At 42.1% G+C, this 24,043-nt stretch overlaps 1 protein-coding gene across 1 annotated transcript; it reads right to left on the bottom strand.

The window, feature by feature from the left end:
* Positions 1 to 11,133: 11,133 nt before the first annotated feature.
* On the bottom strand, positions 11,134 to 12,367 carry LOC102842358 (transcription elongation factor A protein-like 3-like). The gene is made up of 2 exons (XM_006877756.1): positions 12,299 to 12,367; positions 11,134 to 11,967 (listed from the first exon to the last, which is right to left on the bottom strand). The coding sequence occupies exon 2, from the start codon at positions 11,942 to 11,944 to the stop codon at positions 11,348 to 11,350; it is 597 nt and encodes a 198-aa protein (XP_006877818.1). The 5' UTR covers positions 11,945 to 11,967; positions 12,299 to 12,367; the 3' UTR covers positions 11,134 to 11,347.
* Between the last annotated feature and the right edge of the window lie 11,676 nt (positions 12,368 to 24,043).

Raw genomic sequence — 24,043 nt, 5'->3', positions numbered from 1 at the left:
AGTGGTGTATTCATGGCTAGCAGCTCAGCCTACAATATTTTTAATAAGGGATTACAAAAGCTTGTTGACAGACGCACAAAGTATACTGAAAAGCAAGGAGATTATGTTGGAAAATTATGTGTTTGTCTTTTCCAGAAGTTGATTAAAATAAATTCTATAGTCAGTATGTGAATAATTTTTGGCTCACCCTCCTGTGTGTGTATGTGTATATACTGTTGTTAGGTGCCATCGAGTTGGTATCGACTTATCACGACCCTACAAACACACACAAAAAAAACTCTTGATCCTCCAATCTAATCAACTTACTACTAGACAGAAAGCTGGTTCTCCCTGGGAATGGTACAAAATTTGGAGTTCAGCATTTTTCTTTTCTGGTGGAATTTTGGATAGTCAGCAGTGACACTAGACACATCACCCCTAGTAACAAGAAGTTCACATCGTAGAGTCCAAACATAGCATTTAACTCTGTCACTATGGGGTCTTATTGTTGTTGTTGTTACGTGTCATAGAGTCTATTCTGACCCATAGCGACCATGTATAGGGTTTCTGAGGAAGAGCTAGTGAGCTTGAACTGCTGACCTTACAGTTCAAACGGCTTTGCAGTCTGGCACACTAACCCACAGCGCCACACCAGGACTCCTTATTAGGATGCCTTTTAAAAAATAGTTCCCATATAAACAGTGATTTCTGAGAAAATTTGTTGGCCCATTAAATTCAAGGCAGAGAAGTCAACTCAAAAGTTTATGGCACTGGTGAAAGGAAATGGAGATAAGATTCTTATTAAAGGGGGTAGTAGTTAATCTTACATTGCAGGAACAGAGGACCCTAAAGGGAGAAGAGCATGAGTGGAATGTGTGACCCTACCCAGAGAAGCAGTGCTCATGAAGAACTTATACATAGACCAAGAGGCAGTAATTCAAACAGAACAAGAGGACAATGAATGGTTTAAAATCAGGAAAGGTATATGTTAGGGTTGTATTTTCCACCGTATTTATTCAATCTGTATGCTGAGCAAATAATCTAAGAAGCTGGGTTACATGAAGAAGAACATGGCATCAGGATTGGAGGAAGACTCATTAACAGCCTGTGATATGCAAATGGTATGAAAGCAAAGAATACTTTAGATACTTACTTATGAAGATCAAAGACCACAGTCTTTAGTATAGGTTACACCTCAATGTAAAGAAAACAAAAATCCTCACCAATGGACCCATAAATACCATAAACATAAATGGAGAAAATATTGAAGTTGCCAAAGACTTCAATTTGCTTGCATCCACCATCAATACTCATGGAAGCAGCAATAAACAAAACAAAACAAAACAAAACAAAAAGGGATGTAGTATTGCATTACAAAAATATGCTGCACAAGAGTTCTTTAAACCGATCAAGTGCAAAGATGTCAGTTTGAGGACTAAGATGTGCCTGACCCAAGCCATGGGTCATATGCATATGAAAGTTGGACAATAAAGAAGACCATAGAAGAAGTGATGAATTTGAGTCATGTTGTTGGAGGAGAATATTAAAAGTACCAGGGATTGAGGCATGGTTTGAATGGGCAAAAGAGGGGAAATGATGTTAAGATGCTTGACTGTCTTATGAATCTTGGTTTCCCTTGCTTACTATTATAAAATAGACACTTGAGGGGAGGAGAAAGGAATAGCCAGAAACATCATTATAGAAAGCTTGAAAGCCCAATACCTAAAATGGGGCTAGAACTTAACTAACGAAAAAGGCTTCCTTTGGACCCTTTGCATTGTATAAGACTTTAGGTGGAATCCTGATCCCATCCAGAATCTTTTCAGCTCACTAATACCTAGAATATTTTAGGTGAGAAATTTCCACTTGAAAAGTCAAGAAGACCAACCTGGAGCAGCTAGAAGAACAGAAGATACTTCTTGAAAGAAAGACCAGCAGGAAAAATGAAAAACAATAACAGCAGTCTGATTGACTACTACAAGAACAAGCAAGTTGTTTGCTGGTGAGCCATCAAGGCAATCAATCAAGTCCCCTCAGGGCAAGCCTCCATCCAAGACTGAAACTCAAAGGGAATACATGAGCAAGCATGTAATCTTGCTGGTGACCACGTTGGTCTACTGATATTTGGAAGTGGGAGAAAAACAACAATGAAGCTATGAGCTAAGTCTGACCACATTCGATAGACTCCTGTCAACGTAGATCACGACCTGGTTGGCCAGCAGTATAGCGAGACCTGGGGATTCCTGAGCCCTGGACAGGGAACTAGTCACTGAGGACTAGAGCAGAGAGTGAAGTGTCCAGATAATATGAAGTGAGGGGAGATGCACAAGAAAGCCCATATTTGCAGATAGTACCCATTTGACCTAGCTTCAATGGCTGGATGATCAGAACTCAGCTAGAGGAAGAAAGAAAAGGAAAAAAAATAAGTGTAAACCACTACAATTTGATGAACTTGACCTAAACTTATGGAGGTAGTGGCTTAAAAGAGGGAATGAATCTTTATAGCAAGGATCATTGCCACCCACTCTGTACACAGGGTTGACAGCAATGGGTAACTTAGACATTTGCTACCCAAAATGGGGGGGGGGGGAGACAACAAAGGCACGAAGTGACTGGATTACAAGTTTTCATGAGGGAGCTTAGTTTCAGAGGGCACAGGGGAAGGTAGAATCTCCACAGAAAGGTTTCCAACCTGTCTAGACATGACTGGTGAAAGGAGACGGGGATAAGATTCTTGTGGTTCAATAGTGAATAATTGCTATCAGGACTTGTGAATGTTGCAAATGTAAAGGTAGACGTTTTGTAGCAAAAGGAGGTGAGTGGTTGATCTTGCAGTCCAGGAGCAGAGGACCCTGGGACCATCAAGGGAGAAGAGCAGAGTGTGGGACCTTATCCAGAGAAGCAACGATGGAGGCAGAGATGATAACGTGGATAGATGGAGCGGTTGGGGACTCTAGAGTCAAGGAGGGAGAGGGGCTGTGTGCTGACGGCCAGGGGGGCTGGCATGCAGGGTATACCTTTTGGTTGTTTGAATGGTTATATATTCCTGAGTGCTTTGGTGTACATCCAAACAACAACACACACACACACACAAAACAGAGGGATTGGAAGAAAATGCTGTTAAATGATAATACATCGAGAGGGTTGTAATCATTGCAATGAAATGAAATATGATAGGATGAATGTAAAGCTGATGCTCTGCCATATAAACTATCACTCAATTCACAATAAAAGCTTTAAAAAAAAAAAAGTAACATGGCTGCCAGAGAACTAGCAAATCAGTGTTGGAAGAAGTACAACAAGAATGCTCCTTAGAAGCCAAGATGGCCAGACTTCATCTCTCATACTTTGGACATATTATCAGCAGGGGCAACTCCCTGAAGAAGGACATTATGCTTGAACAAAAACAAAGTTGTTGTTGTTAAGTGCTGTTCAGTTGGTGCGGATTCATAGTGACCCCGTATAGAGTTTCCAAAGAGCAACTGGTGGGTTTGAACTGCTGACCTTTCAGTTCAAACCAACTTTGGATCCAGTATTTATCCTACAGTGCCACACCAGGCCATGTCCATCCCTTTAATGTTTTGTAAATTTGTCCTCATTTAGAAAAGACTGAACCAATAAATTCATCACAAATTAATTACTCCTCATTTTATTTTATGCATATGTGGCTTTGAAATCATTAAAAAAGCTTGGAGTCTTTTCTTGCATTTAACCTCTTTCCATTGAGTCAATTTAGTCTCATAGCAACCCAACAGGACGGTATAGAATTACCCCATGGTGGTGGTGGTTGTGTGCCATGGAGTCGGTTCTGTCTCATAGAGACCCTATACAGGGTTTCCGAGGCTGTAACTCTTTATGGGAGCAGAAAGCCTCATCTTCCTCCCGTGGAGCAGCTGGTAGTTTCAAACTGCTGACTTTGTGGTTCTCAGCCTGATTCGTAACCACTACACTACCAGAGCTCCTAGAATTACCCCATAGCATTTCCAAAGTTGTAATCGTTATGAAAGCAGACTGTGACTTCTTTTTCCTGCAGAATAATAGCTGGTGTGTTTGAACCGCCAACCTTTCAATTTGTTGTTGTTATGTTCCGTGGAGTCGGTTCTGACTTATAGCAACCCTGTACAGGGTTTCCAAGGCTGTAAATCTTTACGGGAGCAGAAAGCCTCATTTGTCTCCCGCGGAACAGCTGGTAGTTTCAAACTGCTGAGGTGTATGGATATTACCCTATCACAGACAGCAATGTCCTTCAAGATAAATCTTAAATGCTCTTATGATGACGATGAATGCAATGCCAGTCTTCTTCAATTTGTTGTTCCCAATGTGGTCAACCATATGATTGTCTGGTTCAAAATGGTCAATACCTGTCCATTTCAGCTCACTAATACCTGGAATATTGATCTTTATGCGTTCCATTTCATTTTTGACCACTTCCAATTTTCCCAAATTCATACTTCGTACATTCCATGTTCCAATTTTCAATGGATGTTTACAGCTGTTTCTCCTCATTTTAATTTGTTCCCCATCAGAAATGAAGGACATGAACATTTTGCACCATCCATGTCATTAAAGTCGACTCTATTTTGAGAAGGCAGCTCTTTCCCAGTTGTATTTTGAATGCCTTCCAAACTGAGGTGCTCATCTTCCGTCTCTATACCAGACAATGTTTTGCTGCTATTCTAAAGGGGTTCAGTGGCTAACCATTCAGAATTGATCTGACTCCTCTTCTTCATAGTCTGTCTTAGTCTAAAATCTGTACACCATGGGTGACCGTGCTGGTATTTAAAAAGCTTATGACAAAGCTTCCAGTCTCAAAGCAACACACAAGACACCATAGTATGGCAATCTGACAGACAAGTGGTGGGGGACTACCTATACCGTGTACTTTAAAATGTGGTCTTACTGGAAAGTAAGTGGAGGCTGGGAGAATTTTGAAGAACATAAGAGAAAAATTATAGATTTCCTTGAATAAATTTTATTCTATATTTTCTTGAATAAATTTTAAGTAGAAGTAAGCACTTACCTGCTGGTAAGGACCCAGAAAGGTGTGATAAACATGTTATTGGAAACTGGAGAAAGGGATATCCTTATATGTAATGACAGAAAACTTAGAAAAATTGTCACCCAAAGTTATGTGGAAATTAAACCTTGTAAGTTAGGAACTTGGATATTTAACTGAGGATATTTCTTACAAAAGTGTTGAGGCATGGCTTGTTTTTTGTTCTGTTTTTCTTGCTTCCTGTAGTAAAATGGTAAAGGAGAGAAATATATTGAGGGGATAACTGTTGAACAACAACAAAAAACTAGGACAAGATGATTTGGGAAATTCTCAGCCTATCCAGCTGGCAAAAGACATTAAATTTAACATATTTCCTTCTGAAAGTGGGGTATAGAGGAAAAGCCAAGGGTGTGGCTGGTACAACCTTTTGTTGGTTACCTAAGAAAGATTATTAAAGTCACAGGATTAAGTCACACAAAGATCACTTTTAAAACATTCAAAGCATGCCTCACAGAATCGCTTAAACAGACCAGAGGCTCTCTAGAAATCTTTTATTTGAAAGTGTCAGAGATAAAACAGAGAAGTCAATTTTGAATCATGAGGATTTAACATGCCACTAAGGAACTCTGGTAGCATAGTGGTTACGAATTGGGCTGCGAACAGCAAGGTTAGCAGTTCGAAACTACCAGCTGCTCCACGGGAGAAAGATGAGGCTTTCTGCTCCCGTAAAGATTTACAGCCTCAGAAACTCTGTTCAGGGTTGCTATGGGCCAGAACTGACTCGACAGCACTTAACAACAACAACAACATAGACTTAAAAATGGAGGACATATGTGGCAAGGAAGGTGGACAGCCTTTAGTAGCTGAGAAGAGCTATACTCAGCCATCTCTGCAGGAACCAAAATTAACAGAAAGAAGATCTAAAGAAGATTTACAGATGTAGAGTCTTACGATTATATCAACAAAAACACTGCCAGTGTGGAATGAAAGAGACAATGTACAAAGTGAAAGGAACTATCAGACTCCTAAAAATCTCAGGGCTGGAAGCAGCTGTTAAAACTACATAACTAGGAACACATGCTATCTTTCATTTAACAACAGCAGCAAAACAACAACAACAACAACAAAAAAACATGGAAGATGACTCTGAGGTCAGACTCAGAGCTCTAATCTAGATGGTTGCTGTGAAGGAATTTTGTAGCTATAATTAGAGTCCCAAATAAGTCAACCTTAACATTAAGATTACCTGGGTGGACCTTACCTAACCACATCACCCCTTTGGTATATATGTGGATCCAGAATCAGAGGCAGAGACAGTCATCTTTTTTCTCCCACAGAGCAGCTGGTAGGTTACATCTGCCAACCCCTCAGTTAACAGCCAAATACTTAACTACTGTGCCGCCAGTACTCTTTAACTGGTGATGGTGGTTTGTGCTGTGGAGTCGGTTCCGACTCATAATGACCCTGTATAGGGTTTCCAAGGCTGTAAATTTTTACGGGAGCAGAAAGCCTCATCTTTCTCCCGTGACACAGCTGGTAGTTTCCAACTGCTGACCTTGAGGTTTGCAGCCCAATTCATAACCACTACGCTACCAGAGCTCCTTAACTGACAGGCAGCAAAAATTAGGCACCGCAATCCTACAGCTTCAAAGAACTGAATTCTGAAAACAATTTAAATGAGTTTGGAAAAACATTTTTTCCCAAGAGCCTCCAGATGAGAACTCAGTCTGCTGATGTCTTTTTGAGACCGTGAGGTGGGAGCACAGCCATGTGGTACCAGACTTCTGACATGTAGAACTATGAGCTAAAACATGAATGCTGTATTAGTAATTGTGTGGTGGTGGTTATGTACCGTGGAGTCGGTTCTGACTCAGCGACCCTTTACAGGGTTTCCGAGGCTGTAACTCTTTACGGGAGCAGAAAGCCTCATCTTTCTGCCATGGAACAGCTGGTAGATATTCTGTTCTCAGCCCGATTCATAACCACTTAGTGTTAGGTACTGTCTTATGCAATAAAAACAACTATTACACCATGAAACACAAATATCTTCACTGTCTATGCTCTTCATGAGTGGTCCATATACAAATTTATTACCCAGATCATCTCATCCATTTTCTAATTTAGTTCTCTCCAAGTTCCTGATCAGCCCATCAATCTTTTAAGCATTGCACATAGCCAGAGGAGATCCATAACTCTGTCCCACTTGCCTATGCAATTTACTAGCTCCTTCTGGACTTATTCAGGCCTTACTTCTTAAAAAGTTATTTGAAATTAATGATGGAAAGTTGTTGTCCACACTCAACTTTATTCTAGATAGATAGATAGATAGATAGGTAGAGCAGATAACAGTAATCTCATAAATGGGAAGTTCTGTGCAGAAAATTGATACCTCATGATCAGTAGTTTAGTCTTTACCAGCATCTGGTAACAATCTTGGAGTAGCTTCTCAAATGGAGACTAGCTGCCAAGAGAAGAGGACATGGTGTTGTTCTGTAACCCTAAGGATATACACTCTAATTCTCCTCTTGGGGCTTGCAAAAACTTCAGAGAACTTCCCTGTCTAGCAGAAATATAATACACATGGATATGCAAGGTTGTGAGACAAAAATGGCAGAGAAGCTTGCCCTACAGCCTAGACCTAGAGTTGTTGGATTTGTTTTGTTTTGTTTTTTCTTGCTTTGTACCACTCAAAACTGAAAACTATATGGAATATAAGTCCCAAAACAATATGCTATAAGTTGTCTCTAAAATGCATAGTCTTGATTCCTTCAAGCTCAGTAAAGTAAGACCATTTATAGGCATGTGCTCAACTGTTATTCCTCTACAGAACTCCCCTACCCCTGACTTCTCTCCCTGGCTGGCATGCTTTTGCTCTCTTTTGAAACTGCCTAATATAGTGTTTCTTAATTTTTTTAAAACCACAACCTGGTCAGAAATACACTTTTCATCACAACTCAGAGTGAACACAGATATATGCATACGTAACTGAAACATAAATTTCACAAAACTGTATTCACCCTAATAACCTGTATAATATATCTCATTTAGTTCTATTCTATTTGACTTCATTGAAGAAATACAGGAGTCCTGGTGTAGTCCTGTAGGATAAAAGCACTGGTCTGCAAGTTCGGTTTGAACCACAATGTCAGTGGTTCAAACTCACCAGCTACTCCTTGGAAACCACTCAACCACACTTAACGACAACAACAAAGAATGACAGGAGTGATCTCAAGGCCTGCTAATATGAAGGAGGTGGGAAGTTGCAGTGTGACAAGCACAGGTCTATGGAGTAATCCATGACATATCTTGCATAGTGGAAAAATTCCAGTATCTTTTGCTTCCATTTTTCCACCAATTTTTTGAAGAACTCTTGTATTTATCTTTCCAGATGCATATTTTATATAGGAAATGAGGGTGGAGCACCTGAGAAGTCTTCATCTAAACCACACACCTTTCACAACCATCAACTCAATTCTAACTCATAGTGACCCTATCCTATATAGAGTTTCCAGGACTATAGAACTTTACCAGACCACACAGCCTCATCTTTCTCCCACAGAGTTGACTGATGGGTTTCAACTGCCAACCTTGTGGTACAAGATTGCTACGGTGCCACCAGGGCTCTTTCCCTCTAAACCAATGTTTCTCAAACTTTAACATTCATAGGAATCACCTGGGGATCTTCTTAAAATGAAGATTCTAATTCAGTAGTTATGAGGCAGGGCCTGAGAACCTGCATTTTTAATCAGCTCACAGATGATGCTAATGCAGCTGGTCCATGGAACACACATTCAATAATGTCATTGTTGTTGTGTTTTGTTGAGTTGATTCTGACTCATAGTGACAACATATAGGGATTCTAAGAGTGGTTGGTGGGTTTGAGCTTCTGACCTTGTGGTTAGCAGTGCTTATTTTACAGCACTACACCAGGGTATTTCTAATTAGCTCACAGATGATACTGATGCAGCTAGTCCATGGACCACATGTTCAACAATTGTTGTTGATAGGTGCCATCGAGTCGGTACCGACCCATAGAAACCTATGCGCAGCAGAATGAAACACTGCCTGATCCTGGGCCAACCTCACTACTGTTGCCATGCTTGAGTCCATCAATGCTGCCACGTAGCCAACCCATCTCATTAGGGGTCTTCCTCTTTTTCTCTGACCCTCCACCTTACCAAACATGATATCCTTCTCCAGCGACTGGTCCCTCCTGATAATATGTATGAAATATGAGAGACCAAGTTTGGACATCTTGGCCTCTAATGAGCACTATGGCTGCACTTCTTCCAAAATGGATCTGATGATGTTCAAGAATAGGGCTTTAAAAATTACATGAGTAGATGGGTCTGTGGACCTGATAAACTGGAGCCTGACAAGAGTTTCCTGAAAGAAAACTCTACCTAGGAAAGATAGTGTGCAGACATTAACCCACAAGCATCACAAGCTCTATCATTCAGAGTTTTTCCTGTTCACAATATCTGAATCTGGTGGAGGATCTTAATATATGCACAGACACATATACATCAACAAAATACACATAAAGGGTCATCTTGTCCAAAAAAAAAAAAAAAATCACAAAGTGTCACTGGGTTAACTATAATTATAAAGTAGGGAGAGGGGCTTTGTGAACAAATGTATAGGGATCAAGGATTGGTGGGCATTGGCTCAATGGGGACTCCAGAGAAATTAATAGGGTTCTGGAGCACATTAGTAGTTATCAGTGATGGTGGTGGTATGCCATGGAATCAGTTCCGACTCATAGCAACCCTGTGTACAGGGTTTCTGAGGCTGTAAATCTTTATGGGAGCAGAAAACCTCATCTTTTTCCCATGGAATGGCTGGTAGTTTCTAACTGCTGACTTTGAGATTAGCAGCCCGACTCGTAACCACTATGCTACCAGAGCTCCTGGGTATCAGTTGTTGTTGTTGTTAAGAGCCATCGAGTCGGTTCTGACCCATAGCGACCCTGGATAGGGTTTCTGAGGAGCCGCTGGTGAGCTTGAACCTAGCAGTTCAAATGGCTTTGCAGTCTGGCGCATTAACCCACAGTGCCACTCGGCAGCAGTAGAGGGTACTTAATCTAAGAGAAAGGGCAGTATCCAGGAAAGCACACACCTTGCAGCTGCCTGAATTTGTTCCAGGGTATAGGTGAGATCACCCTCAACTCTCTTCCCAGTTTCTGATCCCATCCAGATTACTGTAATTGTATGGGAGTGGTGTGTGTCTCATGGGACTGGGTCTCAACACAGCTCACATAGTTAGTACCTGATCTGATCCGCTCGACAATCCTATGAGGCAAAGATTATACACATTTCACAGATGACTAGACTGTCTCTTATAGTAATGGATGTTTATTAAGTTGCAGGTAGATTTCTTCAGCTACAAGTCTCAGAGATGATATGAGGTTTACCTGTCATTTTATGTCCTGAAAAAAATTTAAGTGTCTCCATTGCCCTCACAAACTTACTGGACAGTTCAATTTATTGTGTATTGCCTTTTGTTTTCAGCTTTTATTATGATGATAGACATAATTCATATCCTTTGGGGAAAATGTGGATATGAGTCAACAAAGAAAAGCAATCACTTGGTGAGAGACATAGGGTACTAGAGGAGACAGAAGGGGCAGAAGTACCCACCCAACATGATTATTGTTATTGTTGTTAAGAGCCATAGAGTTGGTTCTGACTCACAGTGACCCTGTATAGTGTTTCTAAGGGTGTAAATCTTTTGGGGAGCAGAAAGCCTCATCTTTCTCCCGCGGAATGGCTGGTGGACTCGAACCACCGACCTTGAAGTACAGTGCTCATCCTACAGAGCCACAACACCCCTACCAAACATGGTTAAACTTAGGGGAAGACATGGGATAGGGTACACAAGCAGAGGAATGGCACAGGGTACCAAAACTATCAGGCGATGGGACTCATTTTGTTTTACAGGTGAGAACTATTTTTGGCCATCTGGGAATACACTTTCAGGTTTCCCTGTGCCAACATGTATTATGAAAATATGAGGGTGCTTCGAAAGTTCATGGAAAAATTGATGAAAGATAATGGAAAATTTCCACGAACTGTTTGAAGTTCCCTCTTACACATTTTTATAGAAATGGGCTGATACTGTATATGCGGTTTTGCAAACTATTTTTTATTAATATATTGCAAGGTACCATGAACATCTCTTCCATGCACATGGATGAAAATCCCCTACTGAAACACAAAGCGCTGCAGTTGGGTCAAAGGCTGCTGGTAACAAGAGTGACACCTAAAGCAATGTATCAGCATAGGTTAAAGCACAGAGCCTGGCAAATGCCTGCCAGGGAAAGCCGGGCTGCCACTATTCTCATCAGAGAATTAGAACTGAAAGCCAAAGGCATTAAAGGTATGGGACATCATGTAAGCCTCTTTGGCCCCTACCTCCACCCCTCACTCCTCGGACTCCCCGCTGGCCCCTTTGGGGGAATGGATCCTGGACATCTCTTTGCATCCAATGAAAACCACCCATTTTCTGTTTTTTCCTTAGCTCCTCCTGAGCCCTGGACATATCACCACATTCTCTCATCATCTCCTCACTGCTCAAGTGCCTTTCGTGTAAGTCCTCCTGATAGTCCCTGGGGGAATCATCCGTACCCCTGTCCGTTTTTCTTTTTGCTTTCCGGGGCACGTAATCTTCAGCAGGGCGCTTTTCGGCGGCCCGGGGCTCACTCTCTAGCTTTTGCTCAGGCTTCAGCTTGCCCTCCCCTTGTGGCTTCCCCTCATCTCCTGGCATTCCTTGCTTCTCTGTCTTTCCCTCTGGCTGTCCCTCATCACCTGGCCCTCCCTCATCATCTAGCTCCCCTTGGTATTCTAGCTTCCCCTCCACTTCTGGCTTTTCTTCCTCTTCTGACTTGCCTTCCTCTTCTGGCTCTACTTCACTTTTTGGTTTTCCCTCGTTTTCCAGTTTGCCTTCATTTTCACTGTAGAGTCTGTCCATGTTGAGATTCTCCTTTTCCTGTCCTGGGAGGTGTGGGGTGGGGGGAGACAAAAAAGACTGAGGACGTATCAGTGGAGTGCAGGTCAGAACTGCATTTGCATCTCACCCCTCTTCAGGATTCCTCTAACCTGGCCAGGCCACCAAGTGTGTCTTTTATCCACCACCTTACTCTCTGCCCATGCCCCTACTTACACATATGAGCTAACCAGTTCCTGAGCAGGATCTGTCACCATCTTGTGTGTATGTATTTGTTAGAGAATTGTAGGGTTCCTAAATTCTTCCCAGCCCTTACTCTCCACACTCCTCTCAGCCTTGGGTCCATAACCAGTACTACTCCCCACCACACACACCAACCTGCAGGGTTTCTGGACAGGCTTCTCCTCTTTCTAGCCTCACAGAGTTCTGGGAGCAACAGACGCACAGACCTGCAGACAGGAATTGGATCCTTTCCTGAATTTCAGCCTCCTCACCAAAGATTCCCTCCCCCACACCTCTGAGCCGCCATTTGTTTTCCGTCTCAGGAGCCAGAGGAACATGTTTTCCAAATTTTGGGTTTCCGTGCATCCCTCCCTTGGAAGCAACCTGTCCCATTTCACCCCACCCACCCCATTTGCCAAAGGTCAGTGTTTTCTTAAGCACACTGAAATTGGACTGTGGGTTATTTCCAGAATCTGCCTATGTGTCACTGTCGCACTGCGGGGGCAACTCCCCCATCCCCCCCATTCCAAGCGCTAGCTAAAAGGGATATGGAGGGCATAGAGGACAGGGGTCCAGAATGCTGGCCAGGCGCTGCAAGGGGTCCTCTCCCCATATGCCCTCACACACATTCTGTCCCATGCAGATAGATGTGCCCTACTCCTTCCCCTCCAACGCCCCCATGTTTCCCCTCTTCACTCACACTCCCCACCGCTGACTGCTTCAGAAGCTGGCTCTTGCCCTTCTACCCGAGTCTACCCTCATCTGGGTCCTCTGGAGGCAACTCCCACCACACTGACCTGTGGGACAGGGCAAGCTGGCGCTCCCTAGTCTTGCCCGCTCCCCCGCAGCCCAGGCCGCTCAGGGAGCTGGTTCCACTGGCGCCAGACCCGAGGGCAGCGAGGGCGGGCGCGCGGGTGCGGGGTCTGTTGCCCATGTCCGCCCAGGTCAGTCACGTGGGCTCCACGCGTCACCCGTGGCTCTGGGGCCTCCAGCCTGGCCCACTTCGCCTCCACCCCACCTCGCCACCGCCCCCCCCCCAACCCCAGAGAGATCCAGGGAGCTAAGATGGGGAGGAGAAATCCAGAAGAAGAAAAGGATGGGGATGCTTTACCTGATGCATTTCAGGTCTCTGCACAGCAGCCCTCATCTTCAGGTGTGACATCTGCGGCACAGGAAAAGGACCAGACTTAGGCAGGCATGCTCAGCTCTGCCTGACTACAGAGCCTATGTGGTGCTGCCTACCAGAAAGCTGTGCTGTCACCTTGAGTTGTGTGCTCCTCTAGGGATGAAGTGAGGTTTTGGTCTGGGTTTTTGGTTTGGTTTGAACTCTTTTCAGCATTCTTTCTTTCTGAGTGATCTTAGTCACTTAGTACTGTGTATTGAGGACTCTCAAATCTACATCTCCATATTTTCCCACTCCCTTAAGTCTCAGGGTTGTGGTGCTATGGATTAATGTGCTGGATTGCAAAGTCGATTTGAACCACAAGTTCTGCAGTTCAAGCTCCCCAGGTGCTCCTCAGAAACCCTATACAGGAATGCTATGAGTCAGAACCGACTCAACGGCCAACAGTTCAAGCCCACCAGCTGCTCCTCGGAAACCATATACAGGGCTACTATGAGTAGAACCCGACTTGACGGCACTTAACAATAACAACAACAACATAGAGATGTCTCTGAGAGACTTAAGTACTTCTATAATAAACTGATTTCAGCAATCTCTTTCTCTTTCCCCTAGCTCTGCTCACACCCTGCTGTTCCTTCTGGATCTCTTGTTTAAATGAATGGCCCCAGGCTCCTTCTATTTATCAAAGCTACCTGGGAATCATCCTTGATCTCAGCTTCCTTACTAAGAACATCAACTCACCATCTACTTTTAACCTCCACTTTCTTGAAATTACTTAATGAAGTTACTCAACTTCAGTATTCTGCAAGCCTTAGTATGGCTTTATGGGATATGCACTGGACTGCTAACCACAAGCTTCAAATCCACAAGCCGCTCCCTGGAAACCCTATACAGAGTCACTATGAGTCAGAACTGATTTGAGAGCACTTAACAACAACAAGGCCACCTTGGCTATTCTAGGCCCTTTGTATTTCCATTATGAATTTTACAATTGTCTTTTCAATTGCTTCAAAAAGCTTACTGTCAACATCTGATTTATTAATATTGAGTCTTTCAGTCCTTTAGCACAATTACAAGTCTATGTCTAGATTTTTTTTGCTATTATTCCAGCAGTATTTATTGTAAAGATTAGTTTTCATTAAATTTCCATTGCTCCTTTGTCAAAGATTAGCTTATTTGTGTGTTCTTTTCTGTTCCACTGATTTATATGTCCAACCCTTTACCAATGCCATACTGTCTCAATCACTGTAGTTATATGAGAAATCTTGAAATTGGGTCATTTCAGTTCACCAACTCCTTTCTTCAGTGTGTTGGTTGTTTGAGATCTTTTAACTTTGCCTGTAAACTTCAGCATTGGTTTGTAACAATCCAAATCAAAATAGTTGATTTGGGTTGGCAGTCCATAGTATATATAGTTCAATTTGGGAAGAAGTGAAAACCTATTTTCCTATCCATGAACATGGAATATATCTCCATTTATTTAGATTTTCTTGATTTATTTAATCAGAGTTTTATAATTTTCTTCATTTGTTGTTGTCGTTAAGTGTCATCGAGTTGGTTCCGATTCATAGCAACCCTGTCTAGGAAATAGTTAAGGTTTTGTGTCAACTTAACTGGGCTAGGATTCTCAGTGGTTTAGCAGTTGAGATGTAGCTATCCTCACAATGAGATAGAATCAATATAGTTAACTCTATGATGAGTTCTGCTATGAGCAGGCAATCAACTGAAAGGATGTTCCCTCAGGGATGTGACCTGCTTCCAATATATTAGACACTCAGGTAAAGTTTGTTTGCCCTCTGCTGGGTATGGATCTTTCATCTGGCCTGTACTCCAACTTTCAATTCTTTGAACTTGAGTCAGTGACCTGCTCTGTTGCCTATTTGCCTGCCGGACCTGTTTGCCTGCCTTCAGCACCTTCCAGATCTGCCTGCCTGCCTGCTGTATGAACTGCCTGTCTTGGTTCATCTGGCCCAGACTTGGGATACCCCACACCAACAACGGTGTGAGCCATTTTCTTGATCTAAACTTCTTTGTCTATGTACATATACGTTTCACTGGTTTTGGTTCTCTAGAGAATGGGTGCTGCTCTAAAAGATACCTAAAATGTGGAGGTGGTTTTAGAATTGGATAATGAGCAGAGGCTGGAAGAGTATTAAATTGTACAATAGTGAAATCCTAGATTGACTATGAAAGACTTCTGGTGGAATTATGGATGTCAAAGGAAATTCTGATGACGTCTCAGAAGGAAGTGAGGAGAGACTTAACACCAGAAATGACACAGATAGTGAGATGAGGCAGCAGAGGAACTACTGAAGCTGAACCAGGAGACCAATACAAGATGTCATGAAAACCCACCCACAGAGCAAGAGAGCTGAGCACCTTCTAACCAAGGCTTACTGGTGGATTGGGGTACCTCTGGGCATTTATCAGCACAGCTGAAGAGCTTTGTGACTCTTGCTTGCTTGAGCAGAGACCAGGCTGGCCACTTCAAGGAACTAGGAATCAGAAGCTGAAGAAACAAGGAACAAAGGAAGCAGAGCTGCCTCAGTATGAAAAGGTAGAACCATGACCTCTTGAGTTTCTAAGGGTGGGGCCACAGTTTCCTAAATTTCAAAGAGTTGGCTTCTTCACAAACTAGGTTCCAAAGTATGGGACTGCCATTAAGATGGAGCCTATGACCAAAGCTGAGGGGAATGGAGCTGTCATGCCTGAGGGGACAGAAGAATGGGGCCTGCTGGAGGCAAAAGGGTCACCACTCAGATGGCCTATGCCCAAAGCCAAGGGAGTAGAGTTGCCATTCTAGTGGGTCTGAAGGGCAGAGTTGAAGTCCAGGATTGAGGGACTTATATCACCAAAATAGAAGAGTCAGGAGTGGAGTGTGTCCTTTGAACCTGGGGTCCCTGCACCGTGAAACTACTAAATCCAGGGGAATATTGATGCCAAGATGTGTGGAAATATTCAAATAATACTGGTCCTGGTGTGGTGCTGCAGGTTAATGCACTGGACTGCCAAGGTCGGTTTGAACCCCAGAGTTTGTGGTACAATCACCAGTCACTCTTAGGAAATACTGTACACGGTCGCTGTGAGTTGGAACCGACTTTACACCACTTAACAACATTGGTACTGATAGGAAGCAAGGACCTTTCCCCAGAGCCAACAAAGAGGAAGCTTACCCAAGAACCAGCACTACGAATTTGTACATCTAGCCTTGTAAACTGTAAGATAATACACTTCTTGTTCTTAAATCCATACATTGTATTTCTAGTACACCACTAGATAACTAAGACAAGACTTATGTATTTTGTTAGATTTATACTCAAGTATTCCCATTACTAGAGACCTGGTGTGACACTGTAAGATAAGCACTAGACTGGTAACCACAAAGTCAATGATTCAAATATATCAACCTCTCCTCAGAAACTCTATACAGGGTCACTAAGACTTGAAAACAACTCAACAGCACTTATCAACAATAAATTCCTAGTTTTAGTAGTGCTAATATAAGTAGCCAGCGTAGTGGTTACGAATCGGGCTGCGAACCTTAAGGTCAGCGGTTCGAAACTACCAGCCGCTCCGCGGGAGAAAGATGAGGCTTTCTACTCCCGTAAAGATTTACACCCTCGGAAACCCTGTACAGGGTCGCTATGGGTCGGACCCGACTCGATGGCACTTAACAACAACAACAACAACAATATAAGTAGCCACCATTTGACAGTCAGTTTGTCATACAGTGGTGGACTGCGTGTAGCTGTGATGCTGAAAGTTACCCTACCAGTATTATAAGTATCAGCAGGGTCACCCATGGTGTTCAGGTTTCAGCTGACTTTCTAGACTAAGATAGACTAGGAAGAATACTTCCAAAAGTTTAACCAATGAAAACCTTATGAATAGCAGTGGAGCACTGTCAGACAGCACCAAAATATTGAATATTAAAACACTATGATTATCACCAGAATATTGTCAGATATAGTACCAGATGATGTGCTCCTCAAGATAGAAGCACTCAAAATATGACGAGCAGAGCTGCCTCCTCAAAGAAGAGTTGACCATGATGATGCCAATGGAATAAAGCTTTCAGGACTTTCATTTGCTGATGGGGAACAACTCAAAATGAAGAAAAACAGCTCAAAACATTCATTAATAATCAGAACATGAAAAGAACCAAATATGAATCTAAGAAATTTCGGAGTTGTCAAATATGAAATGGGAGGAGTTCCAGTTTTGGTGGGCAGCAGAGATAGCCAAGTAGGAAAGGCACTGTGGAGGAGAGATTGAAAACTCAGAGAAGCTGCACTCACAGAACAACACTTGAGCTCTGGATCTAGCATAAAGTACAGGGTGTCAGTTTCCCACAACTGCCAGTGGAAAAATCATGGTATAAAGGAAAATACTGTGAGTTAAGAATCGTTTAAGATGGGAATCCCTCTGCGGCCACCCCACCCAGGTGGAGTTCAGAGAGCAGGGCTACAGCCAGACTGGCACAAGGAACCAGCACTAAAAGTGGTGCAGTGACAGTTGCAAAAGGAGGTGGTGGGGGGGATTCTATACATTTTTTCCTCCTCTTCCCTGTTGTGCCTTCTTTGCCCAACCCAGACGCCTTCAGACAGTCGGGTGCGCACCCATCTTTTGTTAAAGAGACTATCTCCTCCTCATGTAACATACCTAGGCACTTCGTCAAAAATCAGTTGGGTTAACTTCTGTATTCTCGATTCTGTTCCCTTGATCAGTGTATCTTTCATTGTATCAGTACCTGGCTGTTTTGACCACTGTAGCCATGTAGTAGATTTTGAAATCAGGGAGTAAGAGGTTTTCAACCTTATTCTTCTTCTTGAGCAGTGCTTTGCTTATCCTGAGTATCCTTCCTTTCCATATAAAGTTTGTAATTGTTTTTTTCCATCTCTTTGAAGAATGTCACTGGAATCTTGATTGGGATTGCATTATATGTGTAAATTGCTTTGGGTAGTATTGACATTTTTGACAAAAGGAGGAGAGTGATTGATTTTGCACCCCTGGGACCATCAAGTAAGAAAAACAGAGAGCAGGACCCTACCTAGAGAGGCAGTGACGCCAGGGATGGAGACAGAGATGAAGACATGGACAGATGGAGTGGCTGGGGACACTGGACTCAGGGATAGTACCCATTTGACCTAGGTTTGATGGGTGATGGTCACAACTCTACTAGAAGAAGAGTTAAATTTTTTGACAAAGGAAACAAGTATAAATTGCTACAGTGTGAAGAACTTGACTTATACTTATGGATGTAGTAGCTCAGAATACCAACAGAGAGGGAAGAAGTCTTCACATCAAGGATCAATCCTATCCCATTAGTACACAGGGTTGATAGGAAGGGTGACTTAGACATTGGCTACCTAAAATGGGGGTGCTATAAAGGCACAAAGTGACTGGCTTACAAGTTTTAAAGAGGAAGTGTAGTTTCAGAGTGTGCAGGGGAAGGTAGAATCCCCACTATCTTGTCTAGATGGGTCTGGTGAAAGGAGATGGGGCTAAGATTCTTATGTGGTGCTAACATAAGCAGCCACCATTTGACAGTCAGTTTGTCATACTGTGGTGGACTGCGTGTAGCTGTGATGCTGAAAGCTACCCTACCAGTATTATAAGTATCAGCAGGGTTACCCATGGTGTTCAATTATGATTCAATTGTGAGGAATTGCTATCATGAGGAATTGTGATTGTCACAACTGTAAGGGTAGAAGTTTTTTTAACATAAAGGGGAGAATAGTTAATCTTACATTCCAGGCACAGTGGACCATAGTATTTTCAATAACCTCATATGCATGTGAAAGCTGGACAGTGAATAAGGAAGACCATAGAAGAATTGATGCTTTTGAGTTATGTTGTTGGGGGAGAATATTGGTTGTACCATGGGCTGCCAAAAGAACCAACAGATCTGTGTTGGAAGAAGTGCAGCCAGAGTGCTCCTTGGAGGCCAGGATGGCCCAACTTCATCTCTCATACTTCGGACATATTGCCATGAGAGACCAGTTGCTGGAGAAGGACATCATGTTTGGTAAGGTGGAGGGTCAGAGAAAAAGAGGAAGATCTCCCAGCGAGATGGATTGGCAAAATGGCAGAATCAGTGGACTTAAGTGTGGCAACAATTGTGAGGTTGGCCCAGGATCGGGCAGTGTTTCATTCTATTGTACGTAGGGTTGCTATGAGTTGGAACCAAATCAATGGCACCTAACAACTATAACAAAAAAGGATAAATTTTTACACTCAAGGTTTTAAGTATACAAGAAGATTGTGATCTTATTCATTACTTATATTTACCCCCACTAGAATCACAGAAAATACTTATAAAGATTTATAGACCCTTCCTGTGGACTTTTATTTGCAATCTTGGTTAACATAATATTTTATTATTTTTTAACATAATGAATATCAATCTCTCTCTTTATGGTTTCATCTTTTTATTTAAAAAAAATTAGCATTTCTCCTCACTCCTTCTAAATTCTGATTAATCTTCATATTTCACTACAGTTACTTTATGGTTTGTCTTTATATACTTGTGATTAAATTTATGTATGAGTAATATCAAACTCTAATGTGCATCGGAATTACCTTAGGAAGCTTGTTAACAATGCAAGTAACTGGGCTCCATTGTTAAAGAATGGTTCTTGAGTGTGTGGCTGAGAATCTGTTATTTTAAACAAGCACTTGATAGATCAGCCCACTTGGAGAAACACTGACAAATACTATTTAAAAATGATTTCATGTGATGAGGTTGTATTATATTTTTCATAAGATATATAATCTAGATAAATAAAATTATGTGAACAGGGTCACACATTCACTCAAGAAACGTATAGAATAAATTAACCAGATATATTGGTTAATTTTGTTGTTGTTGTTAAGTGCTGTCAAATGGGTTCTGACTGATAGTGATCCTGTATAGGGTTTCTGATGCTTTAAATCTTGGCTGGAGCAGAAAGCCTCATCTGTCTCCTGAAAAGTAGCTGGTGGACTTGAACACTAAACATTGTAGCTTTCAGTCCAATGCTTAGCGTATGGATCTACCACTCTCCCATATTGGTTAATGTTGTTGTTGTTTAGTGCCTTCAAGTCGGTTCCAACTCCTAGCAACCCTGTATAGGATTTCCAAGGAGCAGCTGGTGGATTTTAACTTGCGACCTTGCAGTTCAAATCCACCTTGCAGTCTAGTGCTTATCTTACAGCGCCACACCAAGACTCCATATTGGTTAATAGATAGTGTTAAAAAGCAAAGATGTCACTTTAAGAACTAAGATATGCCTGACCCAAGGTATGGTACTAGTATGTATTGAAATTGGGTACAATGCTTCCTCTGTTGTCTTCCTTTTTTAGTTACAAACAAGAGTCAGTACAGAAATGAAGTTACTTGCCCATAAATGGTCAGAGGCAAAACTAAGCCCAGACTGCTAGGTACTTGATTCAGCTATATTGGACTGCTAATGCCCTACAATCTGTCAGACACTGTGCTAGGCATTTATGTGTACCAGAATAAATGAGACAAAATATTTACTGCAAAAAGGGCAGCTTAATGGGGAGCGACAATGACTGGGTGGTGAAAAATATTCAAAAACAAGGATCTATCCTCTCTGCCACTGTTTCCCATCTATCTGTGATCATAGGTTTATTGTGCCCAGTAAATCTCAAGTAAACAGAAGATGGAAACTACTCTGGTTCCCATTTAGGTTAATGTTAATAGAGACTACTGGGGATTCCTGGGATAGAGGTAGTGTGGACCCCAACAGTCTTAGAGATGGAAAATAAATCCCACAATGCCTGTTTAAGTGCAGAGTGAAACTTGTAGCTGTGTACCCATGGGAAAATGGAGTCAAGGAGAATGGGTCACATTAACATGGGGATGGAAGAGGAAGTCTGATTCTGAGTACACTATCTGGAACTCCGGAGGAGTCCTGGTGTGGTGTTGTAGGATAAGTACTAGACCGCAAGGTCAGTTTGAACTGCAAGGTGGTTGTTTCAAACTCACCAGCTGCTCCTTGGAAACCTATATAGGGTTGCTATGAGTCGGAACCAACTCAACAGCATTTAACTGCTACTACCGTTTGTACTGCAATGTCGGTGGCTCAAGCTCACCGCCTGCTCCTGGGAAACCCTACAGAGGGTCGCTATAGGTCGGAACCAACTCAACAGCACTTAACAACAACAACTACTACATTGGAGTCCTGGTGTGATACTGTAGGTTAATGCTTCAGACTGCAAAGTCATTTGAACTGCAAGGCTGGTGGTTTAAGCTCACCAGCTGCTCCTTGGGTCGTTATGAGTCAGAATTGACTTGACGACACTTAACAACAACAACAACTTCTACATTATTACATTATTAGTGCCCTAGTGGCACTATGGGCTATGCATTGGGCTTCTAATTTCAAGACTGACGGTTCAACCCAACCAGCCTCTCTACAGAGAAAAATGGGGCTATTTGTTCCTGTAAAAATTTACAGTCTCAGAAACCCTGGATAGGGTCACTGTGAGGTAGCCATGTTTTTGATAGCCTCACATTGGACAATGTGTAAGGAAAATCTAGAAGAATTGATACATTCATGTTATGATGTTGGAGAATACTATTAAAGGTATCATAGTTGCTAGAAGAACAAACAAATCTGTGTTGGAAGAAGTACAACCAGAATGTTCCCTAGAAGAGAAGAAGGCCAGATTCTGTCTCTCATACTTTAGACATTTTAACAGAAGGGGCCAATCAATCCCTGGAGAAGGACATCACAGTGGAGGGAGAGCGAAAAAGAGGGAGACCCCCAATGAGATGGACTGACACAGTGGCAGCAACAATGGGCTTAAGTATGGCAGCAATTGAGGGGATGGCAAAAGACCAGGCAGTGTTTTGTTCTGTTGTACATAGGGTTGCAACAAACTCAACAGCCTCTAACAACAATGAACAGTCATGGACACAATGGAATTGAGTTTGGTTTGTTTATTTACCATCAGTATCACTAATGTTTGCCTAGGAGAAGAATTGATGAAGGAAATCTGAGCAAAACCAGAAAGGACTGTTTGGGTACCTGAGCAACATTAGGGCATATATCCATCTGGATCAAGAATAACTGTGAAAGGCAAGAAGTGACTGGCTTCCAAGCTTCCAAGTGGGAGCCTAGTTCCAAAGGGTATGGGGCAAGGTAGAATCTCTACTGAGTGGTTTCCAATCTGTTGGGACAGGTCTGATGAAAGGAGATGGGATAAGAATCTTGTGGTACAATAGTAAATAATTGCTATCAGGACTGACTGTGAGGGTTGGAAATGTAAAGGTAGATGTTTTGTAACAAAAGGAGGGGAGTGGTTGATTTTGCAGTCCAGGAGCGGAGGTCCCTGGGACCATCAAGTGAGAGGAGCAGAGTGAGGGACCCTACCTAGAGAAGCAGTGATACCAGAGTGGAGGCAGAGATGATGACGTGGAGATATGGAGCAGCTGGGGACTCTAGACTCAGGGAGGGAGAGGGGCTGCATGCATGCTGATGGCTTTGATGATACATGAGGGGATTGTAATCATTGCAATGAAACAAAGTATGATAAGATGAATGTAAAGCTGGTGTTCTCCCATGTAAACTATCACATAATTCACAATAAAAACTTAAAAAAAAAAAAAAAAAAGAATAACTATGAAGCAGGAAGGAGTATTCTCCACATTTCTGTAGAGGGTAAATGGAGATTCAGACCACTGGAAGTTTCAGAGAAATCAGTGGGTCAATCAAGCACTGGACTGCTAACTACAAGGTTGGCAGTTCAAATCCACCAGCCATTCCTAGGAAACCTATACAGGGTCACTGTGAATCAGAACTTATTCAATGGCACTTAACAAGAGCAACATCATCTTTAGGACTTTAGGACATTAGCAGTGATAGCAGTCAGTCGAGGAAGCAGAAACCCAGTAAAAAGGAAATGGTTCCCAGTTGTCATATAGGGAAGGAGGCATGGCAATAGAGGAATAGAAAGGAAAGGAAAGATGACAACAACAAGGTAGTTAATTTGACTTGCTGGTAGGCACTTGTGACAGTCTTAGGAGCATTACTTAAATATGATGGCCACCTAGTAGACTGGGACTTGCATGTATGGATAGATTCAGTCAGACTTCAGTCTATATCTTATTTGCTACTCACAGCAGTCCTGTAAAATCCAAACCCCATTGGCTTTGAGTGGATACCAACTCATAGTGACCCTATAGGACAAAACAGAACTTTGCATAGGATTTCTAAGGCTATAAATCTTTACAGAAGCAGACTGACACATCTTGTACACAGCACTCCTGTAAGGCATGCATTATCTTTATTTTATAGATGAATATCCTGACTTTAAATAAATTTGTAAGAATTAAAATATTTATTATATCTGTAATAATTATAATAAAACCTGTGAAAGCTGAACCTGTGTAAGGTGTAAACCTGTCAGAGAAGGAAAACTTGAATATTTCCTACTAAAACAAGCAATAAAAAAGTGGTAATACTTTTTTATTACATCAACAAAGCAGGAAAACATGTGAGACCCAGAAAAACAAGGCAGTCCCATTGAGATCTGGTTTTCATATGCTTCACTAATCCAGTTTGTGTTTCTAAATAAAAAATCCAGAGCTAGTAGAAGATTTATATATCATAAGTTGTATCTCAGGTATTTATTGTCTCCATTCCCTATATGTGCAGACTGTCATTTTTTTAAACCTTTTTCCTGATACATATGATTATATATGCATTTTGAAAAAAGAAAAATAATTTCAGAATAAATTAAATAAAATTAAAAGCACCAATAACTCT

The sequence above is a fragment of the Chrysochloris asiatica genome, unplaced genomic scaffold (assembly GCF_000296735.1).
Source record: "Chrysochloris asiatica unplaced genomic scaffold, ChrAsi1.0 scaffold00591, whole genome shotgun sequence".
Classification (NCBI taxonomy): Eukaryota; Metazoa; Chordata; class Mammalia; order Afrosoricida; family Chrysochloridae; genus Chrysochloris; species Chrysochloris asiatica.
This window is presented reverse-complemented; position numbering and strand designations above follow the sequence as displayed.